At 33.6% G+C, this 21587-nt stretch overlaps 1 protein-coding gene across 2 annotated transcripts in view; it reads right to left on the bottom strand.

Annotated features, from left to right (window-relative positions):
* LOC135687304 (phospholipid-transporting ATPase ID) overlaps positions 1-21587 on the bottom strand; it is a 38652-nt gene that overhangs the window by 6304 nt on the left and 10761 nt on the right. For both annotated transcript variants that reach the window (XM_065203834.2, XM_065203835.2), the window contains exons 3-35: positions 21014-21127; positions 20028-20126; positions 19307-19368; positions 18626-18698; positions 18061-18131; positions 17441-17523; positions 16956-17062; positions 16064-16145; positions 15762-15820; positions 14933-15007; positions 13822-13946; positions 13043-13132; positions 12752-12806; positions 12274-12337; positions 11737-11819; positions 10678-10770; positions 10317-10386; positions 9953-9985; positions 9411-9490; positions 8983-9027; positions 8422-8478; positions 8140-8191; positions 7343-7413; positions 6409-6506; positions 5680-5716; positions 5254-5355; positions 4711-4750; positions 4157-4380; positions 3819-3884; positions 3061-3156; positions 2334-2421; positions 1620-1701; positions 770-911 (exon numbers count right to left, since the gene is read on the bottom strand). In XM_065203834.2, the coding sequence (XP_065059906.2) occupies positions 770-911; positions 1620-1701; positions 2334-2421; positions 3061-3156; positions 3819-3884; positions 4157-4380; positions 4711-4750; positions 5254-5355; positions 5680-5716; positions 6409-6506; positions 7343-7413; positions 8140-8191; positions 8422-8478; positions 8983-9027; positions 9411-9490; positions 9953-9985; positions 10317-10386; positions 10678-10770; positions 11737-11819; positions 12274-12337; positions 12752-12806; positions 13043-13132; positions 13822-13946; positions 14933-15007; positions 15762-15820; positions 16064-16145; positions 16956-17062; positions 17441-17523; positions 18061-18131; positions 18626-18698; positions 19307-19368; positions 20028-20126; positions 21014-21127 (2718 nt within the window). The remainder of the gene's footprint in view (positions 1-769; positions 912-1619; positions 1702-2333; positions 2422-3060; positions 3157-3818; positions 3885-4156; positions 4381-4710; positions 4751-5253; positions 5356-5679; positions 5717-6408; positions 6507-7342; positions 7414-8139; positions 8192-8421; positions 8479-8982; positions 9028-9410; positions 9491-9952; positions 9986-10316; positions 10387-10677; positions 10771-11736; positions 11820-12273; positions 12338-12751; positions 12807-13042; positions 13133-13821; positions 13947-14932; positions 15008-15761; positions 15821-16063; positions 16146-16955; positions 17063-17440; positions 17524-18060; positions 18132-18625; positions 18699-19306; positions 19369-20027; positions 20127-21013; positions 21128-21587) is intronic.

The following is a 21587-nucleotide window of genomic DNA, read 5'->3' as shown; positions in this document are numbered from 1 at the left end:
CCCATAGACCTTGGCGTATTCCTTGGAAAGTAAGCAACTAAAGGATTTGTCGGATTCTTCTTTTCTTTATATCTTTTCCTTTACTCTTTTAATTTGCTTAAAAAAATACATTTTTGCAAAAATGTGAGGGGGGCTTAAATTTTCCGACTGGATGAAAGATTGAGGGGGGTGTCACACCCCCTAGTATTTACGTGCCTGGATACCGCTCCACTGAGGATAAACTTTGTAAAGATCCAGTTTATTCTAGTATTTTTTGTCAATTTAACTTCTAGCTTTTCCTTATTGACATTGAGACTTTAATTGGATAATATGCTCTCATATAAACTTCCTTCTTCCTTGATATGTACTCATTCTGCTAGAGCGCCCTTAGGCTTTATTACTGGTGTTCCAGGATTTTACCTTGAGTAATACCCGACCCATACTTCATTTAATTCAAACAACGACATAAAAAGATATGGCAATGATAGAAAACACTTGCTTGAAATCCCCAACTTCCGAAGCTTATAAGAAATTGTTGAATTAAAGCCTAACAGAAGACGCGTTCGACACCCGAATGGGTAAAAAGACATCGATTTTGTTGTCAAACCCAAATCTGTACAAGCAAGTTTAGTTTCTAATTCTTAAACGCTAAGCCTAAAAACTAATACCAAATTTTCAACGAAAATTTACTCGTATTACAAAAACATCGGAATTCCAAAATTTCCTTTATCTTTAAGAAATCCCTGTTAAAAAAGTTGTTTATGGTAAAACCTCAAAGATGCAAACATACCTGAGCTGAGAAACCAACGAATAGATTGAACCAGAACTGACAAAGCGTGAATGCGAAATTCTTGTAAAAGAAATAATTCAGAAATTTGCTCATCCTTAAATACGACCATCTGCCATGCACCAAAAGTAGTTTTTCCAAAAACCTACAAAATTACAAAGTGTTTTTGTTTACTGACTGTAAAATGCTTCGTAGAGGATCGCTTAATTTACGAATTAATTAACAAAAAATCATTATTTAACAAATAATCTATGAGCCCATTCAATTTGCTGCCTTTACTGCAATAATGAAGATTCGAAACTAGTTAGCACCAGTGCAACATGCTTCTTTGCTTATCAGTTTTGACCAGTCTCCTTGTAGAATGCTGCTTGATTCTTAATTTCATCCATGAAACTTTCCCAGGAACAACGTTTAGTATTCAGCAGACATTATGCTTATTTAACGTGTTTTAAATCTTCCCTTTAACGCAAAAATATTTTAGCAATTCAAACTTCCCTTCTCGCTTAGTATTTCAAAATTATCAGTCACTCTGCATAGGCAACTAACAAATTGAAAACCTGCTTCTTTTACTTAAATTTTCCTATCCGCTGCGCTTCAAATTGCACCCTTTCAAATAACCACCAAGTACCAACCTGGTTACAGATTCCAAATTATTTTGGTACATTTACTCTGATAATTCCGCGCATGAATGGATGTAGCATTAGGTAGCACTATTCTTGTAAATTTTCAAACTATATTTCATTTATTTTGGATATTGGATCGTTCGTTGTAGTTATGCGTTTGATTGCGGTTATGCCTTCCGCTTAATGAATTAAAAGTCCATTTACATTTCATTTATAAAATTACTTCTTACCTAAACTGAGCAATTGAGAAATCTGACGCAAGAACGGCCTGCATGCCCTCTTGGCCACTGATGCCTACTCCAATATGTGCGGCTGAAAAAACAATACATCATATTATTTGTACCGAGCTGAATATTGATATTCACCGTATAATATACTTGAAAAAAACTTCAATATCTAGATCTGAAATCGGAAAAATTCTTTAGCTATTGATACAGTAACAAGCATTGGGCCAAATCAAGTAATGCATTCAAATATTTCATGCAATTTTACACTTTTTCATTTTAAATATTTTCAGTTGCAAAAACAATTAATATCTGATATTTATCGTATTTATTTAAAACTTAACTTAATACGTTTACAGTTTTGAGACGATAATCGTTATATCTCTCTTGACGTCATCAGGTAACATCAAAAGATTGCGTAAAACTAAAGTTTTACACTCATAAACTAATACAAAACAATATGTTTCTAGAGCCAATGTATCCATTATACAAAACTTCAATGTTTATAAACAGCTCTTGAGAAACAAAATCCCTAGTAACTTTTAGCTTTCAAAACCTTGACAAAATTAGAAGAACCTTGAGTAAGAAAGCTCAATAAAAAACAATCTATTCTTGTAAATAGAGGTATGCAACTACTTGTTTCTTTGCATACGATTGACGCCCTGTAAAGCTGCTTAATAGAAATCAATTGGTTATGTGACATCAGCAGCTCACACTTACCTTGAATCATACTGACGTCATTTGCGCCATCGCCGATCGCCAGCGTGGTAGCCTTGACATGTCTCTTCACAAGATCGACTACCATTGCCTAAGAAATAAAGTCACTCGTTTTCACATTTAGGAATTAAAAGCTAATTGATAAATACTTTGTGGCTACAGCGGCAAACGTATTCATATAGTATGTCAACGAAGTATTTCCAACGAATAAGTGCTGACGTCAAGCTGGATTATAGCACTTAGGTATAACCTTCTAAGGACTGACACATTTTAGTGATTTTGTCACATTTAAATGAACTTTCATTCAAGTAACAATTCATTCTGCTAAAATTTTAAATCTGCTAGAACATGCTCTCTAAATAGTTTCAAAAAATTTACTGAATTTTAAATCTTTTAATTTTAGTTTTATTGCCAATAATGTGTAACTGCAAATGGGCTTGTCATACTGCATTTTGGTTCTTTGCCATACTAGTAACATGCTTTAACTTAATATTGTAACTAAGTTTTATCGGAGAGCCCTTGAAAAAAACAGCTTCTGCTAAAGGGCAACTTTCCTTAAAAGCATGAAATAAGAAATAAATATATGAAAGATTCATAATTTTCTTGATTACAGTAAAAATCTATCATCTACGTTCGCGGATTTTCAAATTGCAAAATATGTCTTCAAATGTCAAGAAAGACGAATGCACTGTCTCTCTCTCTTCTACAAAGGGACTAATCGGAGATCTACCTTTTGAAGTGGAGTTACGCGACAACAAATAACTGCTTTACAGCACTTTGCTAGTTCAAGAAACTGCATTTCCAAACTTTTATCTAAAGCAAAAACCTGAAGAAAAAAACGTGAAAAACAAATTTCAATATGGTATTACAATTGCTTTCACGAATAAAAGTTACATCCAGAGCACGCCTTCCTTTCAAATATCACAAATGAACAATTCTGACTGACATTTCAGTAATTTTTCCTTAAATTCAGATAAAGCTATGACAAAAAGTGGCAAATAGAATTTCAGTCACAGTTGGGTCCATCTCCCAATAAACTAAATAACTTTAAAAAAGTAGCGGAAAGCGGAAATATATCAAATCATACTAAAGTACTTTTTCGTCCGACACTCGTGAGAAAATAAACGTCGGAAATGTCAAATAGAAGGCAGAAATGGTAAACTAAGTAATTTGCAGAAAGTAACAACTAACAAAAAGTTGTCTTCTATCAAATATCGAAACTTTCATCCATTTTTTAGTCTGTATCTCTCGACTGCAAAATGTTGAAACAGCTACTCAAAAATCATCATATTTTTATCAGTTTTATGGATCAGTCGTATAACATACATAGATAAAGCTATTTTCGAAGTAGCCAATAAGACTACTTTGTTAGCTAAATAATAAGCGAATTTAGACATGCAGTTAAATTCATAGGTAACAAAAATCCACCAACGAGCAAATATCTATTTTGCTCTTCAGAAGCAAAGCTCAGTGATACAAGTCACTTACCAGACTGTTGCCATTTATAACAAGTCCAAATCCAGACTTTGGCTCGAGCTCCGAAACTTCGTCAATCTACAAGGGGTAAAAAGATAACAAAAATGCTTAGAGAAATGCCAAAATCTGCAGATATGTTGTAAGTATCAACGTACAAAAAAATGCAAGAATTGCATCTAAATCTTAATGTTTGTGAAGCCATTCATGCTGAGAAGCACGAACAAGCTTAAATCGTTACCCTTAAGTATATAACTATAAGTATTTTAATAGAACTGTACTCCTTAAACATATAAGAACGGGGGAGGTGTATTAAATAAAGACAGCCGCTTATCAGTCTAATTTCACTGTACCTGATTGTCAGAGAACATGACATGACTCCCTCGCCGACCCGTTATCCCTTTCAGTTCAACGTCGTTTTGCTTATGTGGAATGGACGGCGTTGAAGAGTCTATTTTCGATTTGCAAGACTCCATTTGACTCACAACAGTTTGCTTGTCCTTGCCATTTATAATAAAAACATCATGCATATTTTCCGTCAGAAGCATGCATGAATAGCCAATGTTGATAGCGGTTTCTTGAAACGAAAACAAAATACATTCGAATTAAATGCAAAAAGGGAAGGTACAAACCGTATCAGAAATGAGCCTCACAGCAACCTATAATTGTCAACATGGAGTATTAGAGATAAAAATAGCTCGGGGGAATATCAAAACAAAAGATACTCCAGGTACCCCATGTACCAACCGAACTTACAACCTGCAAAACAATAGCCAAATATAAAAAAATACCGATGCTTGAGCTCGTTTGGCATTGCAAGTTAAGAATTTCTTACCTGATAGAAATGTTTGACAATTGTAAAATGAAATCATATAAACAAACATAGAATTAGCAGACTCAATCTCACCTTGTTTATCACCTGTTAACACCCAAAGGTTTATGTTGGCCTAAACGTAACAAAAAATATCATTTAATTTCTAAATGTAAAAGATATAATACTGTACTGAGAATTTCAATGAAACGAAATATAAAATATGAAGAACGATCGCTTTGCTAATTTCATTGTCCAGTTCACTCTTACGGCATCGACGGCATCGAATCTCGGTGTTTTATAAAACAAAATATCAAACTGTTGAGAATTGTATTTGGGTATAAAAAAAATTTGACCGCCATAATGATACTAAAAACTACCACAATGTTGTTTTTTGCAGAGGAGGACATTTTTAAGTCGCTACCGTGCATTTCACACCATCATCCCATCAACAGTCACTTACCTCCTTTTTTGTCTTGGTCCAAATAGGAGGCACATAGTTGGCTAATTTAAGTTATTTTATCATCTATATTTACATAGCCCCACCAATTTTAAATATCATTGCTATCCCTACCAATCAAAAAGTGGAAACGTATCAAGCTATCAACAGTAACCCAACGGGAAATGATAATTCTATACCTCTGCAAGATTTGCAATTGTTTCTGGAACTCCATCTTGCAATTTGTCTTCGATGGCAGTTGCACCGATCAAGGTCATATCTTGTTCGATCTCTTCATAGAGCTAAAAATTTTTGAGATAATGATATAATGAGATAAAAATGTCTAAGAATTTTTGACATAACACCAAATTGCAGTTTATACAAACTTGACTAGAACAATTATATGGTTGTCTAATCTAGATATACTTTACGTGTTTATATTCTGTGCATGAACAAACATAGGATTCTCCATTGAACTGGTGAAGAACTGCTTACATAAATCTACTCTGTCCAACACTGAGCATTCTAGTTTTATTAGAATAGTAGGAAATTTTCATTCAAGAAATGAAATATAAAATATTTATATCTTATACTCAATACGAGCAGGTATGGTGTTTAAGTCTAACCTTTGCAATCATTTCATCCCTGTTTTCCAGAGCGCAACTAAGGAGAAGAATCATTAAGAATAAAAGAATGGCATTGATATTCTTTTTTCCAATTAGGTTACAATCCTATTTAATCCTGCCAACAGCGTTAACATTTATCAAATATATGTAGCAGCTCACAATTAGAGAACTGTTCTCAAGTAGGCCACAACGAATACTCATTATGTTGCAAGAGCTATATCACAAAAATGGCTACAATTAGAGGTTTCGGATACACAAAAAACTTATAGAAACATCTTAAATTTGACATAATCAATACATCAACTGCTCTATACGTGCAGTCTGAGAACCCTTTTTACATCTTATGAACCAAAAAAGTGCAGTAAAAAAGAAAGCGTGTTGAAACATCCATATTCTTAAGCTAATATTTCACGTTGAAACATTAGGGAAGGGCAAAAGATAAGATTTTGGATGCCACAAAACTCTTTCAATTCCATTGTCTATCAATCACAATATGGCGCTTGAATTGTAGTAAAATCTCGTTACTTTTGCAAATATTGAAAGCGTAAATAATGGGATAACCAGAATAAGTCTGCACTGTTAAATATTACACAAATTATTCAACAGAAGCAAACCAGCCGAAATGAGTGTTAGCAGCTAAGAAATTGAAACTTCAAACAATTATTCACAACCCTAAGGAAACAGCGTGTAATGACAGAACTGAGCAAATGATATTGCCAGATTAATCACCTTGCATCTTTGTACGATATTGCCCATTTATCGAAAACGTGTTCTGGGATTTCTTTGTAAGCCAGACAAAGTGTACGCAGTCCATTGCAAGCAAACAGCTGAAATCAATAGCAAAGAATTAGCTGCTATGGTGTATACGAAATATGCAACCGTGCTCGCTATGGTGATTGAATATATAAGGTATAGAGAGACTGCCTAGAACTGCTGATGCAGCGTGTGTATACAGATCCATTAAATCGATGACAGATCGTCCTTGCTGTACATTCCTTTGCAACAGACGCACCTCATCCCTGTTGCCGAATACTGCTTTTCCTGGCAACCAAGAAACCTACGAGGACTTTTGGTATTTGCATATAAAAATGTCTTATATACCCCATCTCACAGCAAATCTTTACCATAGGGTTATCATGAAAAACTTTTTAAACCGGTAACTAGACCTGATACTTATTGAAATCATTTTGACTTACAAGTTAAGGGCTTTGATGGTTTCACTGTCATTTCTAGCCTACATCTCTCGATAAATAAAGTCTGAAACATTCCTACCCGGTTTGAAATATCTATCGTAATACGATTTTCTAGTTTCGAAACTTGTGAGTCTTTCTGCCACCTTAGACATGTCTATTTGAAATTTTGCTGATCAATTGCAGAAAAATCTAACTTATATGAAAAAAGGGCTTTGATTTAAGGCTTATCTTTTTACAAAACAGTAAAAAACAGATGGCTGAACAAAGATGTTTACATTTCATTCTCAATACATTTGCAGCTCTTCATAAAAGAAACGCCACAATTCTGCCTTGAATGATAGAAATCCAAGTTATGCAATACTGGTAAAGCCACAATAGTCTTAAAGCATTAGTGTAATACTCATCTCATAGTCCAATAAAACCTCTCAAGTAAATGTAAAAACAAGTTAATCAAGTTAAGAAAAAATTACGTCGAGATGTATTTGAGTCGTCTCCTTGAAGCTCGCATTATCATTGGATAGTCTTTCATATATCACGGTGTCTAAAACGAAAAAAGAATTCATCATAAAATTTGACCATAGAAATGGAGTTCCTGGGAGTATTCTAAAACCAGTTACAATAGCACTGGTGAAATTAATATATTGTTTACATCATTGAAAAGAAAACAGAAAAAGTTTGATAATTTGGTTCATCTACTAGAGGAAACCTACCGGACTGTGTAAGCTCAAATGACAGATTTCACTTCAATATTTGTAAATTAAATAAAAATTAAATAAAAGACTTTGACAAAGAACTTTAGTGTGCTGAAAAAAAGCTTTTTATGGCAATAAATGCTGTAGGTCGGAAAACATTTTTATGGCAATAAACAGAGTTTCTAATGATAATTAAAGATGACGAATAAAATTTTAAATAAATTTTTACAATAAAAAATTGAGAATTTTTGATCAGCTATGATTTTAGCTATAAAGTTTAAAAATAAAAGATCTAAATATACTTAAGGCAAAATCTAATCTGACTTAGAGTAACCATAAAAAAATTCAGTCTTATATGACTTTTAAAAAGCACACAATCCTTAATTGATCATAAAAACGGCAATTGATAAAAAAATTTTATACAAGGCGTTGCCAGAATTATTAGGTGTTCTGTCTAAATTCATATTCTTTTCTTTCATCAAAATGGATGGCAATCTTCGTATAAAGTTGCTTATTTCTTGGCATTTATAAAAAGACACAGAATATTTTTGTCATTCAGTAGAAGAAAAACTCACCAGCTCCTTTGCAGTATAATTTGATTTTTCCATCCTTGTCCTGTACAATGACCTAAAAGAAAGCATAATTTGGTAACTACATAAGCAGGCTCCATACATTAGTCTAACAATAGTTCCCTTAAGCCAACTTGATTAATCGATCGTAACTTGTCAAATGTCTCGGCTACACTAAAATAAGGACCAAAAGATCATCGCTTAAACAAAACCTAAATCGAGAAATGAAAGCGATTTAGACTTAGAATATAAAAAGAATAACTAAAAAAGGAAATTTTGAGGCCTTACCGACATTCGTTTTCTCACATTATCAAAATCCAAAATGCATAAAAGGTCGTATTTTTCCTGCAAAAAAAGATATTAATCAGAAACAGGAAAAATAAACCAGAGCAAATCTATCTATCTCTATCTATATGATATTTTATAAAAACCTACCATGGCTATTACGTACATGTAAACAGAAAGTTTTGAGGAAAATCTAATCTAAAAGCAGCTAGGTCACATTTACTCTATTTTCAACAGCAGCATGCTTGTGCAGGTTTCCCTGTCACTCCACAGTCAGTGTTCAAATTACTCTGTTCTTTAGGACTCCACTGGTAACATTCTAATAGGCAAGCGGCACTGATTGGTCAACCTTTACAGTCATGTGCTCGTGTTTCTGATTGGCCTATTTCGATCCACAACTAGGTATATATATTTCTTAGCGTAGAGTTTTCGATCTATGTTCTGACGTTTACTAAATGTTTGCTTTTTTCAAAGCCATTCTGTTCTTTATGTCTAGCAGCATAGATCGAGGCGTTCTTGCAAAAAAGCAAATAATTCTTTCAAAATAAAATCCAAACACTTTACCTCATTGCCATTAACTTTGATTGTTATTGTATTCGGCGTCCGGCGCTAGAGCAAAAAAGGTACATTACTCTAAAAATTCAAAGAGATTTACTTTTATTTTATGCACCTGAAAAACTACTGGAAATTTAGATTCACAATTCGCTAATAAGAAACCAGATCTATGACAGTAATGTGAGGGGCACTCACTATGATTTTGTGGCAGCACTGTCACAAAACTTGAATTTAGTTTGATGGGGCTTCTGCAAAGGGAGTATTCTTAAGCAAAACTGTTGCAAGCACTAGAACGTGTCTATCACCACTCTATTGATTTCAAAATATTCAACCGAACTTTCAATATAAAAATAACGATATTAATTATCCGATACAGAGAATCATTGATCTTTGTGTAAATTCCTTAAAAACCTAAAGAGCGTAGCAGGCAAACTAACCAAGAAAACGAATCCAAAGTTTCTGGCTGCGCTCACGAGAGCACCTTCATCCGGAGACTGTGCTTGATATTCGAGCAAAGCTAGAGTAGAAAGAAAGCACTGTTATTTATAATGCTGGAAACAAACTTGTATTTGTGAAGCAAAAAACTATAGCACAAAGATCAGCAAAGTTTTAAGCGCCTATTATATACTGTTCCTTGCGAGTGTCAACGGAGGGAAAGACAAATAAAAAAGAGGAACTCTAGAATATCGTAATAATTTTACCCAACTAGCTTACAGAATGCAATAACTAATCAACTATTTAAAATACAGATAAATATTTCCAGCATATCTCGTGAAAGGCTTCACAAGACCAGTTACTTCCGAATTTGCATTATCTGTACTCGTTACATGCATTCTGTTATGTAATCGAAATGCAGAGAATAAATGTTTTTTATAAATGCTTTTCTGCTACGATAAATGGAGATGCCTTGTGATTGCTCGATATGACCGGGAGTGATTTGAAGGTAGAAAACGTCTTTAAAAGAAAGATAGCTACTTACGAGTATCTTGAGTTTCTGCACCAGGCATATAATCTAGAAGAAATGCGTAATTCTGTAAGACATGGTTATTAACATTTGTTAACGTAAAGGGTAAATATGTTACATAGGAAAAGGGTTGTAATTGCAACTGTGTTTAAAACAGTGTTGACAAAAATGTTCCTTTTCTTCAGTAAAATTACTGGGATTTTGAATCAGTGAATTAAAAGGCTCATAATAAAAGACTTTCATTTAGAGAGGTAATCTCTCCAGAAAAAGCAAATATGAAAATTGAAAATTTGAAATTTTCGGAAAAAGTTAGCAAAACTTTATTGAATAGTGAATTGGCATATTTGTAAAGCAAATCATACAAAGTTTAATAGCTTACCAACTTCATCTCTTTCCTCGACCATCACAGTGTGACATAAGGCAAGCAGGCGAAAGAACTCAATTACATTCTGAAAGACATCAAATTAGTCTATCAATTAAACTATGTGAAAAAAATATCTAATGCCCTAAAGCTGAAGTTCAGGAAAATTAATTCACGACTGCGAGCAATCAAGGAAATTGTTAAGGTGTTAGTTGGCAAAGGCAAAATTTTGTACAGTGTACCAGTTGAAGTTACTGATATATAGGTTAAACACTAATATATCAGTTTAAATTAAACATCAGAAAATGTAAGCATTTAGTGTAAGAATTATGAAGGTAAGTCTTTTAAACGCAAGCATTTTGGCTACAAATATTCTAACCTGGTCATTCTCCAAGTCAGGAATTAAGGTCTGGTCGTAGAATTTGAAGACTGGATCGGCATAAGGGTTGCTGGATAGATCGATCGGCCGCTTCTGCAAAATAGTAACATGGTAACTGTCACATAAAGTAACATGGTAACTTCAAAGCCACTAGTGTTGGAATTTTTTTAAAACAATGTTAGTTATCAAATATGAAGGGCATCTTATGCTAAATCTAAAAAATCATGGGGAAAGCTAACTAGATAATTCCCAATAGTAAATGGGGCCTAACAATTTGCATTATAACAAGCTAATTTGAATCATAAGTATCCGATGCAAAATTTTAAGACCACGACAGGAAGGAGGTAACATTAGCAGGAATGATCATGTCATTCAGTGGCGTAGACAGGAAAAGTCATTGGAAGGGCGAGAAGTTTAGATTTTCCGATAAAAGTATAATAAACATTTTTATTTTTTTCATGAAAAATTTGAACAAAACATAACGAAATCAGAACCCGAAAAAATATATTCTGATCTACTCAGAAATTCTTATGTAATATACAGCTTTAAAATCTTTCCTTCGGAATGTAACAATTTAATAAAGAATAGATAAAAATGTTTTATCGCGAAAAAAGGATTATTGGGATATCATATCGTGAGTAGATTACCCAGCTGTATACAAGAGGAAATAAGCACGCTTGAAAATTACTCAAAAATCTAGCACTTATATATAAAAATTGCTAGCTGAACAGGTAACTTATTGAGCAAGCCAAATTACTCAAATCATAAAGCACAACTACTCAATTTCTTAAACTTTGTGCTAACGATCTGACACAAACGACAAAATTGAGGATGCTTTCTATCATTCAAGACATGCTGATAATGAAATGATTCATTACTTACACACTAGATTATTAAGCGTTGAATCTAATCTATCTATCTATACATTCAATATACATTACCCAAATATATGGTTTTTACACACAGGTTTGTAAGTTGGTTAAGGGTCATGAATAATGTTGATGCACGACGGAAATACAGATGTTAAAATTTCTGAACGCATAGATTGATCTATATTACCGTGTTTGAGAACATGTTTTCAGAAGAAACAGACTCTATCTTCAAATTGTCTACTACAGGTTCAGGATCTTCCTCTTCATGTCCTGTGTAAAATAAAAAACGATTATTTATGACTTGCATTGATCAAAAGAAATTTTGAAGTGCAGGTCTCTGCTACAGCTTCAACGAAAACTTTGAAGTCTTTTTCATAAACCCATAAAAATAGAATATGAGTGCTCGTAATAAGAAGTCAGTAAATTCTTTATGAAAAAGAACCTGTTTTGTTTCAATTTCCATTATGATGCATTTCTAACAGCTGACAGATGTGTTTCCCTTGTGTGTCTAAAACTTTTTTTTCTTGCAGCACCACAATACCAAGTCAGGGTGCTAGCCACTTTTCTTCATACAGATACAACTGTATTCGCTCTTTATACTTACAAACAAATAAATAAAGCCCAACCATGGAAAATGTCTTGAGACAAAATAGAAGCAGTTTCTACTCTGAAAGCAAACTTAATATGTGTTTCAGTAAAAACATTAATACGATGAATAACTTACCATATAATTTCCCATTGATCGAGCATTCTTTGAACGTCATGACATTTTGAGTGAGAGTACCAGTCTACAAAGTCAAATTACCAATTATCTGCTAGAATTCCTGGTTAGAATTTTCTTTCAGTGATTCTAGATTTACGAACAAAAAAGAAGCATGAATGACCTTCTTGCAGGTAAATAACAGCGCAAAGGAATTCAGTTTATTTGAGATTGTAATAAAAGGAAAATGTATTCAAAACCATTCAGAAGAATTTTCTAAGCAAAAAAACTTCGCAAGTTTACATCGAAGAAAGTCTGTAAATCATGCGAGTTCGAGATATTAGCATTGTAGAAGAAATGTGGCTTTTGGTTCCTTGCAAAAGTCACAGAATAGGTGTGTTAGGGCGTACTGTGGCCAGGGAAGGATGCCATCTCAGGCTGGATGCCAATGTGAAGGATTCCAATGTGACTAATGTGGTATGAAGTTGTAGTATGTCCTTACCTTATCTGAAAAAATATATTGTATCTGGCCCAACTCTTCATTCAGCGTCGTGTTCCTGAAGATAAATTCAGGATATCTTAACTTCAATACACTTCTCTCACAGCAGTTTTAAGTCTAAATGCGTTAACAAACCCTGTTAACATTGGAGAAATTATTTTTGACCAAATTCTCTTTTATTATTGCAAAGTATTAATGGTTGGATAGAGCTAAGCAGCATTAAAATACTTCTAGAAGCTGAAAAGCGGTTATCGTGATAGCTTAATTAAACACTGAAATTCAAATTGTGAATACCTAGCTCTTGCAGGAGTGTCTGACGGCGCATGATACATTTTCAAATCCCAGTTGATTAGCAAGCTCTGCCCAAAACGAATGATTTCAACACTAGAAAAAACACACAAAAGTGCTTTATCGTCCAAATGACTCCACATATAGGCTTGATAAGACGAGGAGATACGTCATACTTATACTGAAAGTGCCAAGATACACGAGAGCCATTGTTAGTATAAGAAGTGTTACATACTTAAGAAAAAAGAAATTTAAGGAAACAAGATAAAGGTTGAATATGAATGAAACAATCTAATTCGAAGCCTCTTGCCGTCATTCAGTCCAAAGATAATCAGGAAGACATTTTTACAATTTATAAACAAAATTTTCGAGAAAAAACATGTAAAAATTAAATATATGTCGAGCAATTTGCGTCCTGTGTCACATGATTCGATTTCTCAGTAATAAATTACTTCTTTACTCGAAGTTATCAGCTTGAGGCAACAAAAATGCAAATTCATAGAGAAATATTTAGTTCTTATAATTCCAGTCTTTTAGATTCCATAGAACTTTGGAAACTTTGGTGCAGCCTGTGGTTATGCTGTTAGTGTGGGCAACTGTCAACCATATTACTGCGCAGTTTTCTTAGATTTGTGGGAAGAAAGCATTGTAACAAGGTACATCTAATTATATACATTATAAGAGTATGAGGTTAGTCTTGTTGTTCACAGTGGCAGATATGCAGCTTGAAGAGAATACTTCAGGAACCAATACGGGAAAAGGTTATGAAAAGATATTCTTCTTACCTAATATAAAGACTAATTGGAATGAGCGTATTAAGAACCATGATAAAAGCTGGCCAGTGAAAAACACCAATCAAGGCTGGGTTTTCTTTGTAGTACGAATCCCATGGAAGGTATACAGTGAAACCCTAGAATGAACAATACTCACTGATTAGTTCATATGATAAAAAGCTTTAATGTGAAAATATGAAATATAACGAAAATATTGCAACAGTAAGAAATTTAGATCGTTACTGGAAATATCAGCAACGTTAAGCGGAAATATCAGCAACGAAATTAAATATTGCAGAAGTAACGATAGCCAAACAGAAAGGTTTCAACTTCAAATACCAATGATAATAGGCTTAGGGTTTTTCATCGATTATCTCATGGTCTTTTCCTTTTCAAATACTGTTATTGCTGGCCACAATTCTGATGTCGTATCATTATTTCATAACATATAACTGGTTTTTTATGGTATCGTGGCAAGTTAACAATCAAATTCGTCATTCATATAAGTTAAGCTTAATGATATTTATTATCTGAAATCATTAGATCATTTATACCTTACAGTTTGGATTTATATTCTTTAAATATGTATTATAAATATAGAAAGATGCTTTACGGCGGTTTTCTGACTGCAGAGAAATCTTTAAATCCTTCAACGTGTCTTACAAGTTGTCTAAATCACAAACATAATTTAGCTTATAGATTTTAGACTATTCTTCTCTTTGTTTTTGAATATCAATTAGCCCAATAGAATCATATGCTTGCAATAAGCAATGAAATACCTTAGCTTGGGGAAGGTTGTTTAACTCCTATGACAATGCTCTTTGTTCGCTTACATAATTGCCTCTATCAGCAAACCAGCGTTCTCAGTTCTCAAGAGTGGCAACAAGGGAAGTACATTTAACCAGTCTAGGCCTTGTAGCACCTCAAGGACCAAAGTCGATTATCGGGCAAAGGAAACTCAACTACGACGGTCCCAAACACATATAAAGGCTACACACATACCAATTTAATTCATTTAAGGATTAAACGAAAGCCAGCTTTTATACAGGCTTCTTATAGCTTAAGAGAACCTGAATTAAATAACCAAATGTTAGGTCCCAGGATATTGCAATGAAAAACAAACCTTTCCAGTACCCTTCTCCCAGAAGTATGACATGAATGACAAGAATGTGCATATGATTATGAGGGCCAAGGCTATCTGAAAACCAAAGGAAAATTTATTTAAACGAAGAAAATATCAACTGTTTGGATATAAAATGAATAAACTTATCATTGATGATTAATATCATGCATTGTATAACCATTTTACTGAATTAGGAACTGTAGCAATGAAATTGATGAGAAATATGATAGTTTAACAAAAATAAAAAGTGATAATTGTAAAAAATCACCAAGCAATATCTACGTGAATTGATAGAGCAGGAAATTATCTCTAAAATATGGGCCATTTCAGAATTAACCTGCTACTAATAAAAATTTCCCATATAAGATATAGAATCCATAAAAACTGGCGCTTGCTTGGTCAAGGCCCGTGAAAAAGGCCATTGAAAATAGAAAAACCCCCGTTACCAGACCCAAATCACGTTTTCATGATTTGTTAATAAATGGGGAGGGTACAAGCAGGGACGAATTTAAGCGACAGGGATTGATGTTGGATAGCAACTGAATTTTGGTGCCACACCTGTCCCGTCACTGAAAAATGATGGAAACGCCCCTTTTCAAAATTCAGTTTTTAACTTCAAGATAAAGAAGATAAGAAGATAAATGAAGTAACTTTTTGCTTTATTCGATTACTACTGGCTATCAAAAAATGATTTTTAGCGAATGGGAGCAAAATTTACCGAAGGACACAGAAATATTGGGGGATTGTCGCACCTCCTACACCATCCCCCGGTAAATCCGTCACTGGGTGCAAACCTTTCTGGACTCTGCATATGTAAACACATACGTACATTGAGAACAAGGTCGTTGGCAAGTTTATCAAGCTTCGTTCTTTTGAAGGCAGCTTTACCTAAGGAAATAAAACGGAGTAGTATACAGTGTGTTTGAATTAGCACACAAATGCGTTTATCGAAGCAACTGGTCAATTTAAATGAGACTTCCTCCACTATCAGGCACGCATCACCCTGCATTAAACAGCATATTGTTAACAGCAAATGCTTAATGAGTAATCTAAAAAAGAGCTTCTCAGAACTGTGTAAGATTGCAAGAAGTTGATTGACGTGCGGCGAGTACATTTATGAAAAAGTCTTACCGCTGTTCATCATAAGTTTTGTATCATGGCCAGCAAATATAACCAAGCCAAAAACCCATTCTGTATTTCTCAATACGCAACCCTGTAAGATAAATCTGTTTGTTAAAGTAGCACTTGATATTGAGAACGATAAAACAGGCTACGAAAAAAACAAGAAACATGCCCGCATCAGGAAATCACCAATGAGAGTTCTGTTCAAAATTTAACAGTCTATTTAAAAATTTGTCTATGTGTCCCTTATCATGATATTTCTATTTTTTTACTTTTGTGCCTTGTGGTTTAATTACTGATCAAATATTCAGTACGCTTAATAATCTTCAATGCCGACAATAAACATAATGTTATCAACAACAAAGTAAGTTATCAAGAAGATAAATATTGCTAGCTGTGTTTCTTTCAAAATAAGCAAAGCCCTGTGTATTGTGTTTCTGAGATCACCACAGCAAACTTTCTGGTATTCAGCTGACCAAAATGAAGGATTGACCCTTCAATGTGAAGAATAAAGATACTGCCATCAATAATTTTTGTTTTTATTGTTCATTCATGATAATATAACAGGGGGCGTAAAACCCTGTGTACAGGTATCAAGAAAGAAAACACGATACCTCTTGTATCAACGATACCTCACGATACCTGTTCTTTTACAATTAAGTGACAGCAATAAAAACGGCCTCTTTTATTGGAAAGAGAATCTCTTGCCCTGCTTCTCTTTTGCATCACTTTCTAGCGACATGAATACAACAGTTGCAAATGAGATTAGACCTACCTCTTCAAAACCTATTAGTATGCATCCCGGTTCATTCAGACATATCCTTGAAGTTAATCTAAAAGCCAATTGACAAATGAAGATGTGAATGAAATTCTATTAAATGATCAAATTATGACATCTTACCCGAAGAACGATGTTAGAGTTATCCAATGAGCATTTCTCATCTCCAATTTCTAACTTTCCTTGAAACTTGTCAAGTCTGTTGTTTGGAGGCTCACAGGTTACTTCACCTGGAATTACAAAAATTTAGAGAAATCAAAATTCCTACCAGAAATTAGAGTTCAACCGTGCACCCAAAATAGATTAAATCGTCAAACACAAAAAAACGGTATGATAGCATAACAGCAAAACCCTAATACTTGATAAGCTAGTACGATACGTGATAAGCAAAATCACATTCGAAAATATTGAAAACCACTGCTAAAAGCTGAAAGAAACAATTAGTGTTTGGAATATTCTAGAGCTTTTAGGGATCATTTTATTTTAGCTTCGAGAAACCATTATAATCTAACCAACTTTAGTACACAAGGATACGATAATGAAACTAATTAATTGAGATTAAAAATGGCTAGGCTTGTTTGAGCTATACAGTCTGAATTGCAACATACCTCTGAAATTACTAAGTGCAATCAAATCGTCACCCAAAGCAGCAGTTTCGATAAGCGGCTGTCTCACTTTAAGGTTTGTTTCTCTGCAATGAAAATAAATTTCAACATCTTTCCATTTAACTAGTATCAAATATCCATCACCAAAAATTTGTCAAGTTTGCCAAGATAACTACATGAATTTATTACAAAACATTAATTTTATTATAAAGCTAACAGATCGTTATGATGGAACATTGTCACATGCATACGATAACAAAGTCAATAACGTGCGGATGGATAAATGAATGAATGAATGAATGAATGAATGAATGAATGAATGAATGAATGAATGAATGAATGAATGAATGAATGAATGAATGAATGAATGAATGAATGAATGAATGAATGAATGAATGGTTGAATGAATATCAAAATCGATAAAACAAGTTAAATATCATCAGAACTGTAGAAAGGATGGGTGGTGGCTGAATGAATGAGGGATAAACTGAGTATTGGGTTGAATACTACAGAAATGGTATATAGCTTGAAGTGGAACTTCTAAGTTTATATTCGAGATAAAGCATTTCATTTGGGTATTCTAAATTATAAAGATACAAAAAATATTCTAGAGAATAAGTTACCCGTCAAGTTCGGCAGTTTCTATGTAACAAAGGCCACTTGGTTCACTGGTTGATAATAGCAGCAAATCGGCCTAAAAAGTGAGATTAGCTTCAAATCACAGAAAAAATTCTTAGGAAATCTACAAAGAATATACCAACAAAATACTCTGAAGCAGTATTTTTGCCTTGCATTGAATAAAATAACTTTATCATTAGCATTGAATTGGCACTTATTGTTAATTTTTCTGTTGATGGTAGTACAGACTTCATGGACCAGCGTTACAATTACTGACATAATTCTGATCAATATCACACAGAAATCTTATTTCAGTTGATTTTCCCTAGAAAGCATTTATTTTGTTAACTATTTTAACTGTAAAATATTATATTATATTATCTTTTCTGTAAAGCTGCAAGGCCGTATTATCTTCTTGCATTTTAATCGCATTGTCAATTACGTTTATTGCAGTATCGATTGCATGGGACTTTGAAACGGAGGTACTATAACATATATAATACATCATTTGCAACTCAAAATTTGTACAAACATATATGAATCGAAATTTAACATAATAAAGTTTAATACCGTAACGTGATGGTTGCTTTCTAGTTTTATAATGTCACCAACTTGAACATTTTGCCAAGCTTCGTTCACAATGCTAAAATTTTGGACAAAATGTTTTAATATCTACCATGGAAGGTCACAACTTCGATAATAAAAACGCTTAAGGTTGATAGACTAGAATGATTTACATTACAAATACAGTGTGTCGTCAACTGTAATAATACGAACGCAATTTGAAAGCTTTATTTTGTTGCTAAATAACCATGGAACCCACTTCATACTACACAAAATCAAGACAAAACAAAACAAAAGTTGAAGTCTTAAAGAAAATTAAATTTTTGATAGTCTGTGTAAGATCTTAACAATTAGATCTGACAAGTTTCCTCGACTGCTTGCTTATAATCAGGGCGAATTTAAAAAAAGCTGAATATTATGACAAACATACGTACAAGCGACAAAAACTTAGAAGTGCTGGCCTATCGTGTTTCCAAAACTGTTGCCCAAGTATCTGCTATCTTCTTGCCTGACAAGTTGTTAAGTTACACGATTTTCAATCGTTAAAATACACCAAAAGTCATTTTGCAGGTCTTTAAAAGACTCTTGTGTCATTTTATATGTATCATAGATAAGATTCATATCATATCATGTATCATAGTTCAGCTTACAGATTTAAAAAACATAGTTATCTCTGCTAGTACATACATTCCGTCTCTTAGCAAATGGGCTTTTCTGTTGTTCACTCTGTTATCACTTTTATGTCTTCCCTACAAAGCAAAACCAAGTGGCAATTAAATCGATCAATCAGCGATATGCTAATAAAAAAACTGCTACGATATCATTAAAGGAATCTGAGCTTTCAACAAATAGCTTAGGCCTGCTTCTATATAATCATTTCACCAAGTTATAAACCATGAGCTTATCATTCTCCGTAGTAAAAAGCGTGTATAGCGCTACATATAAGGCAATGAGCACTACACAGCAGGCCACTTAACAATAAGAGCAAATTATGGCATGATATGAGCAAATGATATCGTAAGAGCAAATGATAGCATGTGATTAAATGATAGCATACCTTAAGAAAACTTTTTAGGGTGATAAGAAAATTGACAATAAGAAAAACTTGATAAATGATTTTCTAAAAATTCAGGAAAGTCAGAAATTTATACGAAAAAACCTTGAAAGGCAGTTAATATAGATCTAAATTCTGCTTCGATATTTTTACAGCTTACTTTTGCATATAGTAAGTGAAATGCAAAACGGTGTTAAAACCATGAACAAAATTATTCAAAAATTTCAAGATAAATAATTAGAAAACCTTATAAGAAACCTAAGATCACTGACAATATCTTAATTACTCTCCTGCAGGGCTCCACAGATATTTTATTAGCAATGCGTACAGCAAGAATAAAGGAGCTGGACTTACAACATCATCGTAAAGATCTTTCACAGCACTGGCTGTTAACACAAAAAGCAGTGGAATTGCAGTGGCAAGCGGGTTCAATGCCGTAATTTGCGGTATTGACTGCAAAGCGAATAAAATCAATATAAAAAAAATTTGGCTTGGCAATACAGAAATGATTGTGAATAAATCCCAATTGGAGGAGACTACGCGAACTCCGATTTGATGGGAATGGGCCTGTGGGGGTTGATATACTCCATTTTTGATTTATTGCTGTCAAGAGCGAGTTGGAATAGCCAATAGGAATACATCTCTAGTAAGAACGTAATGAGCTATGCATGCACAGCGAGCCTCGATGCGGGGAGGAGGCGATGAAGAATCAAGTTTCACGTGAAAGCTGTTATGGTTCATTTATCATCATTATGAACGAGTCACATTCTCAACGAGTCATGTATTCTACTGCTCTACTGGGGTATTGAGCTATGAGATATAAGAAAGTTAATTGATGCAGTCATAGTTATAAATATGCATACGAATTGATGAAGTCAAAGTAATGACAAATCGCAGAAAGAAAATCAAAGTTTTATAAACCCCTTGGATTCTTCGTGTTTCTTACAGAGCTTAAATAACTGAAAATGATTGAAAATGTGGAAAAAGGATCGTTTGTTAGTAAACAGCGAGAAATCCTTTGTCAAGCTATGGCTCCAGCTCCGTTAAATACAAACTACGTCACCGCAAGAGTAGAAATATCAAGGCCAGGTGGTGAGAAAAAGTAAAAATTATCACATATACGTTGAATGCCTTGAAAAGATTCTTGATAAATATTATTTATCTATTAATTAATCAAGTTAATAACAGATATGCAAGTTTGAGCGCTTCTAATTAGAGACTCAAATGAAAAAGAAAAAGTATATTTAAGTGAAAGTTTGATCGATCCTGTTAAGGGGAGAATTCTGTCATAACATACTGATTAAGAAAAGAATAAAACCAGAAATTCAAATGAAACTTACCATGATAATAATTTGAATAAGAAAATAGATATTTGCCACCCTTTGAAACTGTTCGAACAAATTCAGTGGAATGAAAGTGAGAAGATTGTATCTATAAGTCTGTATGTGATTACCCTGTGGAGAAATCAAAGAGAAGGTTATCTATAAGTCTGTATGTGATTACCCTGTGGAGAAATCAAAGAGAAGGTTACATCAGACTATGGCTAAAAAGCTTATCTTTGATAGTTATTTATCCATCGGTTCGTAGACAAATTAATGTTATGCCCAAGCTCCTGAATTACAATAAAACTCATTTTGGAAATTTGCTGTTTTCTTGATATAACAACATCTTCTTAGAGTATCAACCAGCTTTTTAAAGTAATGAAATGCATATCCTTTGTACGCGCATGTCTAGAATTTTCGAACTTTTATGAGTAACTAAATGCTATCAGTTTTTCTTTAAAGATAGACCGTTACATGGTCGCTCCATGATTATCTTACTAAAACAACAGATTTGAACAACTAGCATCTGAAAGAATATTCGTATATTTTGTGCAAAGTTTGGTAAAAAATAACTCACAATTCTTTCTAAACT

Source organism: Rhopilema esculentum, chromosome 20, assembly GCF_057945365.1.
Source record: "Rhopilema esculentum isolate cy_ngs chromosome 20, ASM5794536v1, whole genome shotgun sequence".
NCBI lineage: Eukaryota > Metazoa > Cnidaria > Scyphozoa > Rhizostomeae > Rhizostomatidae > Rhopilema > Rhopilema esculentum.
Note: the sequence above shows the minus strand (reverse complement) of the source record. Positions and strands in the feature narration are given on the sequence as shown.